This window comes from Elephantulus edwardii, unplaced genomic scaffold (assembly GCF_000299155.1).
Source record: "Elephantulus edwardii isolate Elephantulus edwardi_28Jun2011 unplaced genomic scaffold, EleEdw1.0 scaffold00022, whole genome shotgun sequence".
In the NCBI taxonomy this organism is placed as follows: Eukaryota; Metazoa; Chordata; class Mammalia; order Macroscelidea; family Macroscelididae; genus Elephantulus; species Elephantulus edwardii.
Genome location: NW_006399772.1, coordinates 14,820,378 through 14,842,789, shown reverse-complemented (window position 1 = coordinate 14,842,789; position 22,412 = coordinate 14,820,378). Strand labels below are relative to the sequence as shown.

At 37.7% G+C, this 22,412-nt stretch overlaps 2 protein-coding genes across 2 annotated transcripts in view; one reads left to right on the top strand and one right to left on the bottom strand.

Moving 5' to 3' along the window:
• Positions 1-22,412, top strand: part of LOC102870738 (mitochondrial inner membrane protease subunit 2-like) — a 1,092,157-nt gene that overhangs the window by 477,672 nt on the left and 592,073 nt on the right. The gene's annotated exons all lie outside the window — the stretch shown is intronic.
• On the bottom strand, positions 18,338-20,819 carry LRRN3 (leucine rich repeat neuronal 3). The gene has a single exon (XM_006882642.1). It carries the CDS (start codon positions 20,462-20,464, stop codon positions 18,338-18,340), a length of 2,127 nt encoding a protein of 708 aa, XP_006882704.1. The 5' UTR covers positions 20,465-20,819.

The window sequence follows — 22,412 nt, the reverse complement described above, 5'->3', positions numbered from 1 at the left end:
CACACACACACACACACACACACACATTTAAACCTGATTTCCATTCTTGGGTAAAGCTGTCTAAATGCCACATGGAAGAGAAAACGGAACTAGTGTTGACGCTGCACTTTTATCATTCAGAGCACTGAGGTGATAATTTAATATCTTTACCCCTCAAATCAAATTATTATATTTCCCCATCGTTTGCACAGCTTCTTGGCTTATCAAACTTGATTACATTTTACCTTTTCTTACTTTGAGCAATGTGGTCTGAAAGTGTGAAATAAATGCTTAGGAAGAAATAAACACTCTTCCTAAGTATCTGGAGAAATAGGCTCATATTTTGTGCAAAGTTTTGCTCTTCATGATGGGAAATTTTGATTCTCTTTTAATGCCTTGTTTGCCATGATTAGAAAATGGTAAGATTAATCATGAGCACATAAGTAAATGCTAGTAAAAACATTCATTTACGTGTCTCTTAGCATGCTAATTGAGTACAGAATAAGTCCTTGAAAGTTAATTGTACTATGTTTCTGTTTGTAATTTTGCTTGAACACTGTAAATGCTATCAAAGGAACTGAAGTACAGGAGTTATGACCACCTTTCCATCTAAACCCCGTTGCCACTAGAAGGAGAACTAAGCCATGTGCCTTTGCAATATTAGACCCAACAAAGCCAAACACTTTTACAAATTCAAATTATCTGGACTTAAAATCCTAGATTTCTGTATTTCTGTTTGCTCTTCTTTTCAGAGAAGCTGAAAAGCAAAGAAGCTACAATGGATGCTTTTGCCTAGTTATCCAGGGTTGATCTGAGAAAAGTTCCTAACCAACTATAATTTTAAACTTCCTTCCTACGCTTTGTTAGTTGTAAAGTCTTGAGGTTTTAGGCAAATGCATTATACAGATAATAAATAACTAGATCCCTGGTGGCCATTTTATAACCCATGGGAAACATTTTTGAACTTTAAATCAAAGAAATCTGAGTCATAATCCTAACTTGTCTTATTCAGCTTCTCTGAAACTTAGTGCACATGTAGGATGTTCAGCTTCTGGTACCCTATCACACAGCGCCTTACCCCACTGTTGCCTTCTTTCCTGTACTTCTACCCTCTCTTAATAAGGAACCCTAGGGTGGAGTTGTTAAGAGCTTAGCTGCCATCCAGAAGGTAAGTGATTCAAACCTATCAGCTGCTATGTGTGTGTGTGTGCGTGTGGGGGGGAATTAGTAATTTTTAACTCTGCAAAAATTACAGGCCTGGAAAAATCTGTGGGGAGTTCTGCTCTGTTCTTCATGGTCACTACGCATCGAAATACTTGACAGAAATGGTTTGCATTACCCTCTCTTATTATCCTGGAGTTAATCGAGACAGTATTACGTTTTGGCTTAATAACAATGAAAAAGAACAGACAAATGGTAATTTCTTAGCCATTTCTTGCCTCACATTTTGACTAGGGCTCTACCAGTGGGTTTTAAAAGGTCATGACCCCTTAGTAGTAAATGAAACAAAATAGCATGTCTTGCCAAATGTTTGACAAAGGAATTACAGTGGAAAAGAAAAAAAAATACCGGCACAAATTGCATAGAATATTTGTGTAAGTATGAAATATAAGTTGTAGATTTGTATGTTGCAATAAACTGTTTTAATTTGTAACACAATTAAATAGTTGAGAAGGCAAATATTTCTTCTAAGAAAATGACTCAGCTGTTCTAATAGTCCCCAGCATCCTCGTAACTCCGGATGGGCGTTGATTGCTGTATTAAGTTCAATAATAAAATCACCAGGGCTTGTGGTCACCAGAAATACTCTTCATTAGTTCCCTAGTGGCCGTGATTGTATTTCTTGTATGAATGAAAGCCTTGAGGCTGTAAGGGTGTCTCCAGAGAGCCGGGTGCCAGTGGAAAGGGCTTGGTCTTCTTTTCCTTTACACTTTCCAGTTTCTGTTAGATTTCACTGCAGAAATAAAAAACAAAACAAAACCAAAACAAACAAACAGAAAAACCAAACCAACAACAACAAAACCAGTGCCGTCGACTCGGAGCAGTCTAATAGCTAACCTTCCACAGGCATTCCAAAGCTGTCGGTTGCATAGGAGGAGATGGCCCATCCGTCTTCTCCTGAGCTGCTGGTGGATTAGAACTGCTGAGTGTGCAGCCTTCGCCTTAGCAACACAGGTCCCTACAGACTTAAGTTATCAAAAAACCCACCTCTGAACCTGTTGAGTGCAGTTTATCTAAGAAGTGGTAGCTGTTCATGGACTGAGTCCCAAGACTGAGAGTGGTTTATAGCATACCAACTTGCCAGTTTGTATTAGATACAGATCATTCATTCCCATTCACTGTCACCCGTGGTTCTTGTGAGTTGTTATGTGGTTACTTGCACCCATGAGTACACGCACGTGTGAAGAGTAGAAATGTTCTCCACAGGCTTTTCAAGAATATGTCCTTTCAGAAGCAGGTCAGGAGGCCTGTCTTTCAAGATGTTTCTGGGTGAGCTCAGTCTGCCACATTTTTGGTGGCAAGTATTTAGTCAAGTATTTAGCTGTGTGTACCATGCCTATAAAATCTACTCATTAGCTATATGTTGGCTAATTACTTAACCTTTCTAAACTTGAATTTTCTCACCTGTGTTGCAATGCACTAGATGTTGGAACGCTAACCCAAAGGGAAACGGGGAATCCACCAGCCAGGCTGTAGGAAGAAGATGGGCAATATCCTGTCATAAAGATACACAAAACGGGTGACCCTGGAGGATATTATGCTGAGTGAAATATCTCCGTCACAAAAGGACAAATATTGCAAAGTGCCACTTTTGTAAAAGGGACTGACCTCAGAGTTGAAGGGAGTCTGAAAAAAGAAGGGATAAATAATATATACTGTATTGAAACAGATGAGGGAGAGACCTGCTTAAAAGCTATACAAGATTAGGTATTATTATCATGACAGGAGTTCAGAATGAAGGCTGCATGGTGTAGTGGACAGATGTCCCCTGGCTTTGTGCCCAAAATAAGTGAGGCTGAGCTTCAAAATCCAAGCCTCCAAGGAGAGACTTGGTTTTATCCTCTCCCAGTCAGACCTATTTGTTTTCTTGGCAGTCCATAGTATGTTCAAGACTTTTCTCCAGCACCGCAACTCAAAGGCATCTATCTTCTTGTGTCATCCTTGGTCATTGTCCAACTTTGTGTAGCATAACAAGTAATGGAGAAAACCAGGGCCTGGATTAGGTGCACCTTTGTATCTAGATTGACATCATTGCTCTCCAGCACTCTGGAGAGGTCCATGACAGCAGATTTGGAATAGCATAATCAGTGACTCTTGGAGCAATCTTATGTGATGCCTTTTATATTTATTTCTTTTTGCTCCTTAAGGCAGAGATTGTGAAAATAGCTATTTGTTATATACTGCTGACTTGGAACCAACTCCTAGCTGACCTGCCTGTCGGTTTTCAGAGGTAGTAAATTGCATGGAGAAGAGTCCTCATCTTGTGGATTTGAACCATGTGCCTTTGGGTTGGAAGAACAAGTCCTTACTGCTAAGCTAGCAATACAACTGTGTAAAAATTAGAGGGAAGAAAAGATTTTAAGAAAGAGGATTAGGGAAACTTAACTCTGAGACCTTTTAAAAAAGAAAATAACAGACTGACATATCATAGATTGGAGAGTCAAGGGGAATTTATGGCCAGATGAGAAGTCAGTAGGGTTAGCACTGAAGGGTTTTTCCCATTTTGAGATTAAAAATCTCTGATATCACTTTTAAAGTGAAGACCGTAGTGGCGTATATACTAAGATTGAAGGGATAATATAAACTTTCTGGAGTAGAATGACAGGTGTTTGTAAGCCTGTTTATGGAAGACAGGGGAAAAATTTAGGTTCTCTTTTGTATATTTTCTTCATTTTGTATCATAAGCACACATGGCTTTTGTAATGAAATATATTAAGATAAAATGATGCCAGAACATATAAATTATTTTAAACAACTGTGACATTGTGATGATTAGCTTGGAATTTCAAGCCAAGGAGATGTTTGAGAGAATTTCATTTAAAACTTCTTTCTGAAATCAGAGTAGTTAAATATCACCAGGTTGACTTTTCCTTAAGAGAGATATTTTTTTTAAAAATTGATTATTCCAAAAGCACTGTGAAGCAAAAACCCAAACTCCACTGCTGTCAAGTTGATTTCAACTCCCGGTGACCCTCTACCTGATTCCAAAGGTAAGAATCTCCATGGGAGGTGACGATCCATCTTCTCCTGTGGATTCAAGCTGCCAGCTTTTGGCTGGTAGTCTTACACGTGATGCAGTGTACCACCAGGCTTGCTTCCGCTGTGAGTTATTATGTACTGTCAAATTGACTATGACTCATAACGACCCCATGAAAACCATGCTCAAAACCATTGTTATACTCTCTGTCAATACCTGTTGTAGTGAATTTTTCCTTCCTTCTCTGTCCCTTTCCCAGGATGATGTCTCTTTCCAAGGACTAGCCTTCCTCCTGACAGGATACTTGATGTATAAGAGACAGTTTCACCATCTCTGCATCTAAGGAACAACTTGTTTACACTTTCTTCAAGACAGACTTGTCCAGCCTTCCTACTGAACACTAGGTGGGAAGAAGTATTCCCTGCCTTCTTCTCCACTACCCCAGGCATGGCTGTACCCTGAACCACATTCATATCTGGAGTCTGAAGCTCTATGAGCATTTTTCCTAGATCCTGCAGACTCTGCATCACATTAGACCTGCAGTCAGCTCCCAGATTAGTGGGGGGACATACTCTGCCTGGGTCCTTTCCTTCTTACTGGTCACCTTTACCTGACACACTCTATGACCACATTTGTCCACACTCAAACAACTCTCCCAATGGCAGTAATGATCTTTTGATGATGGGCCGTCTCAGAATGAGTGAGTACCTTACCTGAACTCATCCACTGGACTGTCAAAGACACTATATGTAGCGAGGCAAACTAGCCTAGACTCCTGAGAGCTCAACTAAAAATCTGCCCTCGGCTATGTGCTCCACCCCTTGACACACCCTCAGTATACTCAAGACAAAATGAGGTGGTTTAGGTGGCCTGGCTCACATCTAGGGAACTTGGTCACCAATCAGCCCAGTTTGTTTTCTATTTCTCACAGCTCGTATACTTGTTCTCTATTTGTATGCTTGATTGCTTTGTAGCTTGCTTTTATGAATGTAGCACTTGTGTGTTAATTCGCTATACTGTGGTGACTTGCCTGTTGCTGTGATGCTGCTTGTTTTATACTTTGTGTCTAGATATGCTTACTTGGTTATAGTTTACTCTTTGGAAAGAATACTTGTCAGTCAGCTTGTGATACTGAGATACTTGCATGGTGCCATGATGCTGACAGCTTTGTCACTATTATTTCAAATACCAGCAAAGTCACCTGTGTTGGGCAGTTCAGTGGGACTGACAGACTGAGAAGCAAGAACGACCGCTGTAAGAAGCACCCACCAATGCTTGATGTGCTCACTTTGGGACACTGGGATGATTTAGTGCACTTGAGAATTCTCTGATGGAAATGTTATTTGACATCTCTTTCCTTATAACCAATAAATCATCAAAATAGGTTGGCATAATTTTTATGCTATCTCAGAGTAGGTATAATAATTTATTTAAATGCAAGACATAACACATATGAAAATGTCTTTTATCTTTAAAAGTACTTTAGAGATGTGTATTCAATAAAGTTTTATGACTTTTCATAATTCTGATACTTTCATTCAAGAATGAAGAGCTATTGATATCATAGTTGTTCTGGTATTTTATGTTTCTAATTTCAGTGGAGAAATTCTGATGGCATAATCCAGAGAGAGTTGTACTCAGCACTCAGAAGTTTTTCCTCTCTGCTGGTTGGATTCCTCCAGGGCTCTGAGGAAGAAAGATAGGAGGCAATCTCCTCCTGTGCAATTCATAACCTCCCAAAAGCCCTCTGGAGGTTCGACTGTGAGTGGTTCTGATTAGATGGCAATGAGTTCAGGGTTTTTGTTTTTTTTTTTAATTTTGTTTATTTATTTGCATCAGTAGAGCTGAGTAGGACATGCCTTATTGCTTTAGTTAGTTTTTTTTCTTTTCCACAAGGATGAGACAATCATTTGTACACGCCGCTTACATATCTGTATCTTATATTCTGATCAGGTGTCTGAGAATGAGTTGGCAGAAGCAGTAAAGCCCTGTGCTGGACAGAGATTCTCTAATCAGGGAAATAAAAGTGACTTGATTGCTATGTTGGTTTAGTAACTCTTTTGTCTTAACAGCTTTTGTTGCTGGACAATTCCTTGTACAACAGGACAAAACAATACCTGGTAGTATGCCAGCGTCGTCATCATTGAGTCCAGTGCTGCCACCACTATGTCAACCCTTCTCATTTAGAGTCCTCATCTTTTTTTGCTGACTTTGGACTTTATACCAAGTGGGAACTTCTTCTCCAGACACTAGTGCCCACTAATACATTTTCCGAAGTATATGAACTAAATTCTCACTAGCTTAGCTTCTTAGGAGACTCAGAGTCACACAGCTTCCAACATTTGCTTGGTATTCTATAGTATATTCACTATTGTTCACCATAATATATGCATCAATTGGTTTTTTCTTTTGTGTCCCTTTTTCATTGTCTGATTTTTTTGCATCATTTGATATCTTGACTGTTGCTTCCTTGTGTATTGATTATGGATCCAAGAAAAGAGAAGTGTTTGACAAAGTCAATATTTTCTCCATTTATCTCATCTTGCCTTTTGGTCCTGTTGTGAGGAGTTGTGTTTTCTTTCTATTGAAGTGCAGTTCTTACTGAAGGTTATTATGGTCTTTGATCTTACAATGTATTGATTGGTAAATGCTTTGAAGTCTTTTCACTTTCAGCAAGCAAGGTTGTGTGTCCTTGGGACATGACAGGTTGCTAATGAGTTTTCCGAGAAACCTGCTGCTTAATTCTTCTTCTGCAGTCCAGCATCTCAGTATACAGCCTGAATAAGTGTGGCTAAAGGATGGAGCCCTCACATGGACCTTTCCAGATTTTTAAATCACTCTTGGTACCAGCAGCCAGGATATTAAAAGATGAATTGCATTGGGAAAGTCTGCTATCAGAGACCTTTCCAAGGTACTGAGGAGCAAAAATGTCAGTCTAGAGACTAAGGTGTGCCTGATACAGGGCATGGTCTTTGTAATCACTTGCTATGCATCAGAGAGCTGGACAGTGACTAGGGATGCTAGAAGGAGAGTTGTTAACTTTGAGATTTGGTGCTGGAGAAGAGTAAGGAATATACCGTGGACTGCTAGCAGAACAAACAGGTTCTTCCTGGAGAGCGTGAAGCCAGGTTGCTCCTTGGAGGCAAGGATTCTGAAGCTCCATTTGACATGTGGCAAGGCAGGATCATTTTCTGGAGATGGACATCATGCTTGGGAGGGTGGAGGAACAGCTCAAGAGAGAAAGACCCTGGGTGAGATGAATTGATTCAGTCACTGGGATAATGGGGATAGGCATGTCGGAGACAATTAAGATTGGCAAGGGACAGAGCAGGGATTAGGTCTTTTGTACATAGGGTCACTCTGAGTCTCAAGTGACTCAGTGGCACACAACAACAACAACAACAACAACTTTATCCCCAGATTTTGATCAAAGCGCTGCTACTTTATGTACAGGTTCCACATAAATACAGCTAAGTGTTTTTGCTCTCCACTCTTCACAATGCTAGTCATAGGTCTTTTGAAGATTGTTTTATGATTCTTATAGTTAAATGCCTTTACATAGTAAAACTCAAGTAAATCTCTTTCTCATATTCACTGCTTTCAGCCAAAATTCTTGTAACATTAGAAAGGACATCCTTTTTCTCGTCCTTGTCTTTTCTGAATCCAACTTGAAATTTCTGACAGTTACCTGCTAATATACTTATGTACTCTTTTGAAATTGTCTTCCCCATACAATTAGGTAGAAAAGCTTCCTGACCTGTGTGTATTATCACTGCTGTGGTGAAATGAGGCAAACACTGGATCATGAATTCAGGTCCCACAACTGAATTTGGAACTAGCATCAGGACATCTAGAAAGTTCTCTAGTTATAACATTTAAAATATCATGAGAAGATGCATATGCTTTTGCCCATTTTATTTTCTATTTAGAATGTTCCTTTTAGCTTCAGGAGAAAAATCTCTACAATATTTATAATAAGATATATTAAAAATTTGAAAAAATATCATTTAATGCTTTTTCTGTCACAGTTCACCAATATTTTTTAGAAAATTTAATCATAAAATATATCCTAATTTTAGAAATGTATCTTTAGACTTTTGAATTATTGTTGCCTGTGTCCTTCTCTCCTCTTGTACTAGATATTAAGATGCTACTGTATTAGTTCATCTTAAGAACTTCTTTTTCTTCTTCACATAGTGTAATGCTGAGAAACTTACAGGATGGCTGCAGTTCCTGTCCAGCTTATGTGGGTCAGTACATCTCCAAATGCTCTCATTCCTAGTTTCAGTTATTTTGAGGTCAAAATCCCAATTGGAAACATATAATAGAGGGCAATTTTTCCCCCTATTCTTCGAAGAAAGTGACACTTGTGAGATCCAATTAGTTAGACAGTTAGAACTGTGCCTGGTATTGTACAACACATAGTCCTGAGAAATAAAGCACAAGATCTATTGCTGCATCTATTTTTTATACTCATACACTTATTTAACCACAGTGTAATATATTTGTGGAACTTTTGAAAAACAAATACAATTGACTTAAGAAGTAAAACCAGGTCAGTCTTAAATTCAAAGACCCAAGAATACAATTTTAGATGATATTTTGGTCTTTGCATGCAGAAGTTTCTGCACGGAACTTTCTAGGGTACTTACACCTCCTTTCAGGGAGACAGTGGACAGCTAGAGTGACAGTTTGACCCTTTGTTAATTCCACAAGAGAGATTTTTTTGAACACTCTGTGAATACTACTACTGTTGTTGTTGTTGTTGTTATGTGCTCAAGTCACCTGCAATCCATAGTGACCTTAGGGTCACTGCAGCTCTGAATCCTGATCTATCTTGAGCCAATCTCACTGACTCTAAGACACCAGCCCCCATTTCCCTAGTTACGATATCAGTCCATCTTATCTGAGGTCTTCCTCTCCTGCACTCTCTCCAGCCTTCCAAGCATGATGTGCTTCTCTGAGGACTGGTCCCTCCTGGCCACATGCCCAAAGTATGTGAGACAGTATGAGTATCCTAGCCTCCAAGGAGAAAAGTTGTTTCACCCTCTCCAAGACAGACCTAGCTGTTTTCTTGGAGGTTCCTGGTATGTTCATGACTCTTCTCCAGCAGCATAGTTAGAACACATCAATTCTTCTATCTTCCTAGTCATTGTCCAGCTCTCTGATGCATGGCAAATAATTGTGAAGACCATGGCCTGGATCAGGCATCCCTTAGTCTCCAGTCTCACATCATTGCTTTTCAGTGTACTGGAGAGGTCTCTGACAGCAGATTTTCCCAATACAAATAGGGCTTTTTGTGGTTTTTTTGTTTGTTTGTTTGTTTTTAAATATTCTTTTTTATTTTCTGGCTGCTGGCTCCAAGAGTGTTGATTGTGGAGCTGAGCAAGCTATAATTGTTGACAACCTCAAACTCCTCTCTATCTATCATGGTGCTGCTAATTGGACCAATAGCAAGGATCTTTGTCTTTTTGATGTTGAGTTTCAGTCTAATATCACCTCCCAAATATGTGTAAACTGTCTTTATATTTATTATAATTTAATTTTCCAGAATTTCTACTGACAAAATATTTTGTTAGTATCTGCCTTTTGACAGTAAGGTGTGTGATGTTAGACTTTTTCTACCATAGTCTGTGTTTACCCTCTAGTAACTAATGTAGTTCCCAGTTCATAGTAGGTAGCTTCTCAAGAAATGAATAGTAAATGAGTACAGTCCATGGTTCTGTATGTCCTAATAGCTCTGTCTCCCTATTTAAAGACATTGCTACTATTGTTTCTCAACTCTCATCTGCTGAGAAGTAGCTAGGCAGTACAGAAAATTAATTTAAAAAGAAAAAAAGAAGGTGAGAACTCATGGAAAGATCACATGACTGACGGTAATGAAGTTTCAACTATCTGAAGGCAAAAATTGTGATTCCTTGAATACTGAGAACATTTTTTACAGGTAAAAGTACTTGTGGATGTCATTTTCATCCAGCAGAATCTTCCTACTATTTGAATAAAGAGTTTCAGTTGGGTTTTTTTGTGTGTGTTGTGTGTGTGTTTTCTGTTAAAGAACCCCCACAGCAAGATGGATTGACACAGTGCCTGTCACAGTGGGCTTGAGTATGTCAGAGATGGTGTGGATGGCACAGGATAGGATGGGGTTCAGATTTGTTGTTCATTAGGTTGCTTTGAGTCAGAGTGGGCTTAATGACACTCAGCAACAACAACAACACTACCTTGTTTCTTCTGCTGAAAAATGTCGTTGATTAACTTCCTATATGAACAGGGGCACTGGAAGGATTCAATTATATGTAAAAATGGAATGGTGTAAGTTTCTATTTAGATTTTTTTTCTATTCCATTTTTGTCAAATAATCAACATCATCTAAACATTAGTAAGTAATCTTACTGACCTAGAAATACATTTTCCAATTTATGAATTGGAATTCCTTAAAATCTTTATAAGAGGCTGCACGCCAGTCCAGGAAAGTTAGCTCAGAGTACAGGGGTTCCTGGCCTCCCACTGCCTAAGAAGGCAGTATTCACAAAGCTGAGGGAACCTTTTGCGTCTCTATGCAGGATGTGCCTTTAACCAGATTGTTGTTCATGTTGTACATTCCCCTGAAGAGAAAGAGAAAGAGAGGAATGTAAACATTGAGGCTGTGAAATGGACACATAGATACAATTACAAAAAAGTCTTTTGAAAGTGCTTTGCACCTAGTAGCTGCTTAGTGAATATGTTTCTTTTTCTAGTTTTAATAACAGGAACATGCATAGATTTTCTCTTTTGATAAACCGACTGGTGTTCTGTGTCAGCCAAATAGTGATGGAGAGGTCAACAAATAGGCATATTTTATTACTCATTTTTGATATACAATTGAGAAGGAACATTACAAAGACTATAGTAATAGGAACAGATTAAAGAAAATAAACACAGTTAATGCATCTGATATCCTCTAGATGGACAGCCTCTTATTGTTTCTAGTATACGCTGTGCTTATAAAGCACCTGAATGTTATTATATTGTATGGTGTGTATTTTTTTGTTTCCTTGCCTGTAAATTATTATTCTTGTTATCTCAGGAAAGCAAATGATGTTATTTTTGGTACTCAGGTATTTATCTGTAAAAGTAGAATCTAAGCACAGAGATTTAATGGAGATTGTGATAATTTAATGGAAGTGATAATTACATGTGTTTACGCAGGTAATTTTTCTGGTGGCCTAAAATGTGCTGTTAATCCAAAGGCCGCACCTCTCTGACTCTGCGAATCCACCAGCCATTCTGTGAGAGACAGGTCCCAGGTGAATTAAAGCCTCAAGAACCCTATGGCAGGTCCGCTATGTGTCAGTCATTTATAGCTCATGGGACTGAGAGTGATGTATATACTTTTATATATGCGGATGTGAATGCATATACACACACAGGCTGAAAGGAGGTGAATGAGTGTTCATGCAAGCACACCCTACAAGAGAGCAGCTCGTATATTCTTGGCATGTGATAAGACTGGAAATGCCTATTTCATCTCCTTTCCATTTTTTAATTTTTTGGGGTTTGTTTGTTTTTTTTAAAGATTTGTTTATTTATTTCAAGCTGAAGTACATAAATTACAGAATTTGAAATAGACAATGCCAAAAGATAGTGTGTAAGTGGGTCTCAAATATGTCCTCTCTCCTCCATCCCCACTGGTATCTACTGGCTTTGGAAGGCAACACCGGGGACACAAACATGAGCTACGGTTGGGAAAAGAATGTTGATCATTTTTAATGAGCGGTCAGTTAATGGAAGCAATGATTTATTTAAAAATACTGTTATCACTAATCTGAAAATCTGTCACTTACAAAAGAAAAGGCAACTATTATGAGGCTGCTGACACTGTTCACTGCTTTAAGGAATATCCCAGACTTACCTGGAAGATTTCTTTCTAAGCGTGGTAGACGCGAGACATACTTTTAAATCACACTTAAAGCACCATCACTTATCCTTTAAAATAACTCACTCATCCAGGGAATTTTCATTATAACTGTTCCTGCCTTATTCATGTAAAAGTTCATATATTCTAAATGAAAGCAAAGATTCCTAATTTAAAACTATAGTGCTGGCTACTTGTAATTTAAACTTTGTCAGTCTGTTCTGCCTAGTTAAAAGAAATCTAGACTTGGATGATAATCAATATTTATCAGACTGAGGTAGGATAAAAGCTGAAAAGCCTTAACCTTGAGAAATGTTTGATCACTGCATTTTCTTGACTGGTTCTGTGGGGGAATGGAAATGCAAGATTTGAAAGTGTTCCCTGAGACCCAAACAGATTGTTACCACTGCACATCTTTAACATTAGATAAATGTTACTTGCCTGCCACCCTTCTTCTTTTTCAGTTTTTGCTTTGCTTTTCTAATAAATATAGTTGTGTGTTTATTCAAAATAATAATAAGCTCCCTTTAAAATTGTGAACATGTCTATACATGCTCTGCTTCAGGAAATTATCTCAGGCATCACATTGCCCTTTAAGGGCCAAGTCTGGGCTGTGATATTATCTATTCAAATTAATACCAACTCTCCGTAGCATCACATGCTTCAGTTTTACAGTGCATCCATTAATACCAAGTTATGTGTACGGATAAGGATTTTGTTAGTAGAAAGAAAGGAATGCTTCACTTTTGTACCATGTAACATACTGCCATATTAATGGAAATACTTTGTTATTGGTATTTTTATACCCATTCATACAAGTTGGATTACTAGTATCACATGATTATAGGACAGTGTATTTTTAAGTAGGGAAAGTCTAACTAACTTAATATCAAATTACATATTGAAAACAATTATATATTGAAATATCAAATAAGTAGAAAATAGGAAAAGTAAGCCCAGAAGCCTTAAAAATTGTGACTTTAACACCCTGGCATGTTGTAATTGGGACCTTAGTCCTTATTTTATTGTTGAAGAGATGCTTCCACTGTAAAAGGACGTTTCCAACAGTATATTTTACTTTAGTACCAGTTATGATGATGAATTTAAATTTTATATAGTATTATTTTGAAGAACTCTTTCAGTGTGTTTGACCACTGAATATTACTTTTGACCCTTGATACTACTTTTGAGGTTTTAAAAATTCTTTTGTTTGTACCAGCCTTGAATCTGGTGCCACTGAAACAATGAGATTCTTTTTTTATACTTTATTCTCTCCATGCAAGGATTAGGAGGGTCGATTTTTGTTCCAAGCTTATGCCATTATTTATTCCAGGTGCTGGTAAACATTACAAATGGATATCACAATTGGATTTTGAATCAATACCTTTAGACCCTGAACCATATGTTTTAACAAGAAGCTGGCTTTTCCTTACAGTGATCACAAAAAGCTGCTAGTTTCTTGAAGATATATTAGAGTTAGAAAACATAAATATAAGCATACAAAGCATTGAGAGGTTTGCAAAATACCATTATAGTTCATTTTTCTGGAAGATTTCCTAAAGTCAGCTATAATAATTTTTGGTATGCTTTGTTTACTATGCTGTTGGCTACAGTAAAACAATTTTTAATTTATATATATAAGCATGATAGAAAAAAGAATTGATACTGTTGGGTTGTGGCGCTGGAGAAGAGTATTGAACATACTGTGGACTCCCAAGAAACAAACAAGTCTGTCCTGTAGAGGGAGAAGCCAAGTTGCTCTGAGGAGGCAACGATTTTAAAGCTCTGTCCCACATAATTTGATCATTTTGCCAGGAAGGACCAGTCCTTGGAGAAGGACATCATACCTGGATGGGTTATGGGCTTTATGAGCTTGACTGTTTTAAGGCAGAATAGGAAAAACAACTACCTTCCTTACCATATATTAGCTTTTCAACTGAGAATACTGAATGCTTCCTAGTCAAACCATGAGCATCTGTGAGTTTATCATTAATTACATTCTTAAACCAGGTTTTCCAAACATCTTGTATTGTAATGATACATTCTTTAAAGCTCGTATTTTGAGAATCAGTTAGATTTGTATATCTGGATTATGATAACTAATATTTACTGTGATTTTGTCATTCCTGTGTATAATTAGTGTTTTGGTTTGTTGTTTTTTTTCTCTTCTGAGTAATGATTTAAAGGAAAGTAGTGTTCCCCTTTGAGGGGGACTTCATATTTATTATAAACACATTAAAGCAGCACTCTTATGTTGACACACCCAAGTAAATGTCTTTCTTTTTCTAGAACTCTGTGATAGTGATTATAATATTTTTATTCTAGATATTACTGTGTAATTCCAGCACAAAGCTGCAGTGCTCTCATGCTATAACCAATTAGCAATGCTATTAATTTTGTAAAAAATTTTATTTTACAAGTGGGGTGTTTTGTGGCCAATGGGGCAAACAGCAGCCACCTTTTATTTTTTCTTCCAGGATTTAGTAGAGACCTACTATTTCAATTTAATCAGATCTCCCTCATCAGATGAAGACCTGTATGTTTATGTGCATCTGAATGAATGAACTTCCTGTATTACTAGGAAGCTTTGGTGGCCTTGTGGTAAGGAACTGCACTGCCAACACAAGAGCATATGTTTCAAACCCACTGTTTGCTCCACAAGAGAGTGATGGGCAACCTCCCATGTGATTTACAGCCTCTGAGAACCCTCTGGAGGGTCACCTCTGAGAATGTTACAACAGTTTCCAAAGCTGTTTTCCTCCCAACGATTTCTTTTTCATTTAATAAAAAATGTTTTCCATTACTTAAAACATACTCTCAACAAAGTACTTGAGCGGAAAAGAATCCCATACTTAGTGTTGAAGAAAAGAATCATTTTAGTCTTTCCCCCTTCATTTCAGCCCCAAATGAACCTTTCATACTGTAGTTGTGGTAAGGTACCATATTCTTGGCAGTCATGGCCTTGACAAAGAGATTTACCTGTTACCATAATTTGCCTTGAAAAATGAAAATAATGAGAGTGTTTCAAAAAGAATGCTTTCACATTACTATTCTTCTTCTTCCCCATCTCCCCTCACCTCTTTTCCTAGAAATTTAGCTTTAGGGGGAAACTCAAACTATCCCTTCATAGTTACTTATACATTCTGAGTTTTTCCCTGACATGTGTAAAAGATATAGGGACATTTTATTGTTTTCTTTTTCACTCAGAATGAAAATTTGAGAACTGAAATAAACATCTCAAAACTGTGTGACTCTGATGAAGTGTATTGTGATACATATGCCACAGATCTCTTCAGTATGAGGTGATGAATGGTATCGAGCTGCTTGACTTTATAGAAGTTTGGAGTTTGTTGCATGTGTTTGTATGCATTTGTTGTGGTACTTGTTGAGAATTTGTGTTTTCAGAAAATTGGAATTTTGTGTTATAAATGAAAAGAAAATAGAATTCTTTTAAAGCCATTTTTGAAATTGCTTTTTTTTTCCTGAATGAGGAGTAAGCTATGGTAGCCTACTGATGAGGAGTTATACTTCCAACCCTAAGGCACTTGGTTCAAATCCACCAGCTGCTCTGTAAGAGCAGTCTCCTCTTGTGTGATTAAGCTGCCTCTGAAAACCTGCTGGTGAGTTGACTATGGGTTCCAATTTGATGCAACATAACACAAACATAGAAATGACTTTGTTATAGTCATAGAGGTATAGATTTTAGAATTTGATTTGTTAGGAGTGAAGTCCTATAACAAGCATATCTATGAAGCATTGCATAATTGTAACTTTTAAGTTTTGAGTTCTTTAACAAATGCTTAGTTTTCTTTTTCGATAAGGTTTAGGAGGTAACGGAATATGAATTGTGACTCTATTATGGAAACATGGATTTTCTCTCTCAGTGGCATTTTGATTAAAAATAAGTATAATTATTTGCTCTGAATATCTTATTTATTTGAATGTAGCAAAATTGCTTCATTCAATGTTCACTGTTAGATGTCTATTCAGAGTGCTCAAATCATCATTTTTGTAAGACATATATAGCTTAAACTGGGATTCTTAGACTTAAGACTTATTTGTAGTAGTTTTCATGCAGATGGGTTGAAAAGAAACACAGATGAGGTACCATAGTAAGTTCTTGCTGACCTATACAATACCTGTATCATAATAGGGCATATTTCAACTCCTATATTTTTGACAAATAGCCTTGCTTTAAAAAGCTCTGTCCATTGTGCTGAACCTTCTCATGAAGTATGAGCATGTCTTGCTGATAAATTCTAATGTCAGCTTTTGTGCGATAGTGATTTATCAGGTTGTAAAATTTGTGTTCAGGAAACATATTGAATTAGCAAGTTCTGTATTTTAAGTGTGTTAAAATTAACACAATATGCCCTTTTGTTTTACAGAGTTCATAACAACTATTGCATAAATATTGTCATAAATAGCTAAAGTTTACTTAAAAACGGACGTTATAAAAAAGCAGATTCTCTATAGTAAGAGATAAATGAGTATAATGAAAGTAATGGAAATATTTACAAGTCAGACACGAATGCAATAAGCTGTCAGAAAAGCTAAATACTTGATTATAAACTGGCGCAGGAGCAATTAACAGGGAAACCTTATAGTTTTTGTAGAACAAAGTAATCTGCTTTTAAAAATGATGGCTGATTATTTTATATGATTTTTTTTACTATTTCAGAAGATTTCTTTTTCAATAAAGTGCATTCATGTTAAGACGTTAGGCATATGTTTGTAAGTACAGCAGAATACCTAAAGATCATAGTCTTGTTTTCCCAATGATGGCTTTATATTTATTATATAAATATACTCTAAAATATATATAAAAATAAATATATACTAATAATATTGATTTGTTATTCCCGCTGTCTCATTTGTTTTAAGCTGTAGTTCTTAATTCACTCAATACTTTTAAATAATAGTAATATTAATATATAATACTTTTAAAAATAATATTATTGTTATTTCAGTTAAGTGCAATGAATCCCAGTTGTTTCAGCAAGTAAATAATTTCTACTGACTTATGCTAACTAAATCATAAAAACATTTTTCCTTTAGTTTATAAAACTGTTGCCTTAATTTCTATTGAATTCTGGAAATATCAGATTTATATCATTTTTATATTAAAGTGATATAGTATAAAAAAGGTAGCACCAAAAGTTGAACCTGGTGACGTTTTCTTACTATTGATCCAATATATTTTAAAATTAAATTCTGAAGTCAGACTTTTGAGTAGGGTTGGATTTTCTTGCTATATTTCCAACAAAGCAAAGTCTTAAGCTACTTATTTATTGTTATAGTGAAACTCATTAAATATTTAGCATCACAGAAGGATTTAAAAATTATCCCTAGATTGTGGATCCTACAGATACTGGGGAATATTTTCTACAAATCAAGTAATCTTGAAACTGAGCAACTCTTAATTATTAAGGTAACGGTTTCAGTTGCTTAGATGTGAAATTTGTGTTATCTGAACCTGATAATGAAAAGTCCTCCAAAACCTGCTTGTTAAGGGAAGATCTTTATATAAATGTATAATCAATCTCCTAAAGTTTTCGTTCAGCCAGTAAAAGGTTAAGTGCAATATTATTCACATTTAATATTCATACAGTGCTTTCTAAAACCTATTTGTTGAGCATTCCAGAGGTGTAGATAACAAAACCCAATAAGTGTCTCAGTCTTAGTATGGCAAACTTTATTACAAAAAACTTTTTAAAAACGGTGTCATTTAAATGATACCTGGTCAGATGATGTTTCCCAGAAAGTGTTCTTTATTTAGAAACAAAAACAAGACAAAAGCAATTGATTTTAATCCAAAATGTATTTTTTCTTTATAAAAGAGTTCCACATACTCACTGTGTCTACTCTACAGAATTTGTCCATTTGATTACACCACGTGTCAATTCAAGTTTATGTGGTCACTGCAAAAACTCGTGGCTAATATGTGTAATACAACACAGGAGGAGGTATTGCTCAGTTCAACTACTCTTACATACTTAAAAAAAATACAGAAATGCTTCTCGTCCACTTTAACTGTATTCCAGACATAAAAGTTACATGAAAGTTCTAGAAAATGAAGTTCTTGTATTTGGTTGCCACAGTACCCTTTGAAGTCGATTGATTAAAATACTGAACTTACACATACTTTGCATTGAACAGGAGCAGCACTGGTGAAGCGGCCCCTTCATTTTAGAACATCACAGGTCTTTGCTTTTAACTTAGAACTACCATCTTGAGCTTTCCTTGGAAGCAGATGTCGCTGGATCTTAGGATAGATTTGTTGGCACGCCTATAACAGTTGCTTTTACTTCCAGTGCGGAAGTTTTTTCTTTGCCTGCATCCCAGAGGTTGATTAGAGGAGGGTAGAACTCGCTGAATGCCAAGGTTGGTTTCTGTAAATAATTTGTCATATAGATACTTCCATCCTCACTACTGATATCTTGAATGGCCCAGTTGACAAGACATATCACACCAATAATCCCCAGGAAGCCACACAGGCAGGCGATGAATGCTGCAGTGGTGCTCTTCTCTGACTTCTTGTTTTCGAGGTCCAAACCTCTGGTGGTGACGTTGACACATTGTTTCCTGCTTTTCTGGTAGATGGTTGGAATGTCAATGCAAATTCTGTACTCAGTTGATGGATTCAGACGAGTAAGATTATACAGCTTGACATCAGATGGGATCCGAGCACTTTGGGCAGCATGAGAGTTTTCAGACTTGACAAAGGCTGTCCACTTCACACTGGATTTGAGAATTTTAGAACTTGCTTTCCAAGCCACCAGAACAGAATTGGCCTGAACGTCTTTTATTTTAATGTTCAAAGACCCATTTTTATCCTGGGGGAAAGAACCATCCACTTTGATCATTATAGACTTCAAGTCAGCACCAACCAGATTGGTTGCTATACAAGTGTATAATCCCCCCTCTTTGGAGGTGATCCCGCTTATCTCTAAAGTGCCTTCAGCATGGACATAAAACTTATCTGTCAGAGTGTTAGGCAGGAGTTTTTGGCCAGACGGTGTGATCCAGTAGATTTCAGGCTGGGGCTCTGCCGTGGCCCTGCAGTGTAAGGAGATGTAGCTCCCAGCTTCTAGATCCATCGTGGGGGGGAAGCTCTCGGGAGCTATGAGAGGGAGGCAGATTTCCATCATTTCCCGGAAATGCACTTGTCGAACATTCTGACCCTGGAACTCAGGGGGGTCCACACAGAACAGGGAGTCCGGCTCCATGAACCGAATGTTGGTTTTGTTCATGTTAATCCAGCGTATGACACAGTCACAGCGGATGGGATTGCCATGGATGCTGATTTCCTTGAGGTTGGGCAGAGACTCGACGGTCCCCTGGTACAGGGCACTGAGGGCGTTGCTGTTAAGCATGAGAGACTCGAGCTTGGGCAGTCTGAAAAATGCATTTGGATGGATGTAAGACAATCTGGGGTTGTTAGTGGCCTCGATTTTCCTTAAATCGGGCAGGTTATCCACTGCCAGGCTGTCGATGGAAATCAGGTCAGGCATGTTATTTATCCCTAGTTCCTTCAAATGGAGCATATTGCTGAAATCACCTCTCCGTATCCTGTGGATGGGATTTTTATTTAGATCCAGAAATTTGAGGTTGATAACTTTTTGAAGCGCAACATGGGGTACTTTCATAAGCCGGTTGTCGTAAAAAGAGATGCTCTCCAAGTTTTCCAGCCCCACCAAGGCATTATCTGGTATTTCCGTAAGGTTGATGCCAGCTATCACCAGGCTGCGAAGGTTGATAAGCGGCTTAAAGTTCATGTCTTTGATTCGGATGATTGGATTGTCCCCAATCATCAGGATCTCCAAATTGGGCAGTGCGTCGAACCACTCGCTGCTGATCATCTGCAATCTATTTGAATTGAGATGAAGTCGAAGAAGATTATGGAGGCCAATAAAAGCTCCAGGTGAAATGGTAGAAAGCAGGTTGTGATTAATATAGAGCTCTTGTAAATTGCTCAACCCAGACAGACATTTTTCAGGCAGCTCCGTCAGCTTGTTCTCTTCTAGGTACACGGAAAGAAGCTGTGGCATCTTTTTTACGTTAATATGAGTGACTGAGGAAAAATTGTTTTGCGATAAGTCCAGACCAGTAAGGTTTACCGGAAAGTCTATGGAATATTCAATTTTTGCAATATTGTTAGTCTGTAGGAGGAGAATCTGTGTGTCAGCAGGCAATTTGGCTGGGAATTTTAAAAGACCTAAGTCATTACAATCCACGGTCGAGGCCTCCATGTAAAGGGACCTGGGTGTAAACCAAGGTCTGATTTCACACGTACATAACTGTGGGCAATCCACTCTTTTATCAACAGCTTGTACTAACGTCGTGAAGGCTAGGCCAAGCAGCACATGGATTTGGAGTGGTGTGTCCTTCATCTTAGCTTCCTTCTTCAAAAATGTAACGGGCCCTTGAGGATTCCACAGTCACTGCTAGTGAGTTCCGAAAGATCTGATGGATTAGGAAAGCACTTGCATGTGTCGAATGATAAATGCCATGGAACCACAGAGTTTGTCTTCATGGAAATAAGTGTCAGTGCCCCAAGTGCATTGTCCAAAAAGTTCATGCATATTGGAGGAAAGCCGGTCACTATCTTCTTGGTGATACAATATTGATAGCTTTTGTGAAGATGACGTATGTATAGATGGTCCCAGAAGACTGAGTAATTCATTTATTTAGGAGGATAATAGTCAAATCCCATACTTGTTCAGTACTTGCAGGAATGGCAACATGATGCTAAATGTCATAAAAGGGAAAAGAAAAAAAAAGGAGAATTAGAAGACAGGAAGAAAAATACTGAAGTTAATATCTATTAACTAATTATAACTATTACACGTAGAAATAATGTGCCTGGAGTTTAGTTATTTTAATATGTTTTTGATGACTTTATCACTGTTTTGACTGTCCCTTATAATTAGCTGTCCCAATTATTAGACAGACTGATAAATCTCATATTTTGAAATTTTATTAAACATGTGAAATATGCTTGCACAGTTTTTCACATCAAATTGTCCCTGTTTATGCATTTTGAGTGCTGTATTTTTTCCTGTTCATACACAATTAGTAATTAGGGGGGGGACCTCTCAACCTTGTAATGATGATGGATCCCCCTACTAGTGACATGAGAGAGTACAAACACAAGTACAGTGCTGAGAAATCGGTTCCAATTCATAGAGCCCCTCCATTGGGTTTCCAAAGCAATATATCTTTATAGGAGACTCTCCACCCCTCTCCTGCTGAGTAATTGGTAGATTTGAACTACTGAACTTTTGCTTTATGGCCTGATATCACTATGTGCTGTGCCATAAGGGCTCCTTAAAAAGAAATGATATTGTTCAATGTCCATCAAATCAAATGAAGTTAGAATCCCTAAACTCAATGCCCATGAGTTGATTCTGACTCTCGGTGATTCTTCAGGGCTGAGTAATGCTCATTATTGGGATTTCAAGGCTTTAATCTTTATGGAAATGAACTGCCACATCTTCATCCTAAAGACTGTCTGGTGGGTCCAAACTACTGGCCTATTTAGTGGTGAACAGTTGAGTGTTTTACCACTGCACCATCAGAACCTCTTCCTCAGGCACCGAGGACACAGGCTTTGGAAGCACCATTATAAATATTGGTGATAGAAGGAAGAAGTAGTATTAATTTAGCTGACATTCCAATTTCAATCATACAACTGTCCAAAGTCTATGGCATTTTGAGTTTAAAGTATGTGGAAGAAATAAAGTATACCTTGTCGTGGATATACCTTTATATTATTATTCCTGACAGAATGTCACTTTAACATATGACTGTGTTGTTTTGTTTGTTTTTTTTCCTGTCAAGTCAACATTCTTTTAGTAACTAACGATGGAAGAGAAACTTGAGTGTATCAGCAAAATAGACACGTAGCTATCTCTCTTTTAAAGGGATCCTCGGGTCATTATCACAGAAAAATAAACAATTCCAAAAGCAAGGTGCAAGTCTGATACACGCTCTGTTTGAAAAGACCTCACTCCTGTAAGTTCTACACCCTGTAAGTAAGTTTAGACTGCTGACGGGTTCACTCACTCACTCAACGAGGTCTCAGTGGACTGTTCCGTCCAAGGTTTTCACCTGAATAGTCAGCGTGCACACGTTCTTGCTCCTCTCCTCCCCTCTGCCCGGTATTGACATGCATGCTGGCACTGTTGACTCACTCTAAGCGAAGGTGGTTGCTTCACTGACAGGTAAATGTACTTGGAGAGATGGTCCCTACAGTGACAGACTTGCTCCCTTTTAAGTAAAAGTGGTGGGTGAGGAGAGAATCTTCTAGGTTTTAAAAAATGTGGGACATTTGCAGTT

Coding starts and splice junctions, on each gene's coding strand:
- LRRN3 (XM_006882642.1), bottom strand. CDS start 20,464: ATGAAGGACACACCACTCCAAATCCATGTGCTGCTTGGCCTAGCCTTC.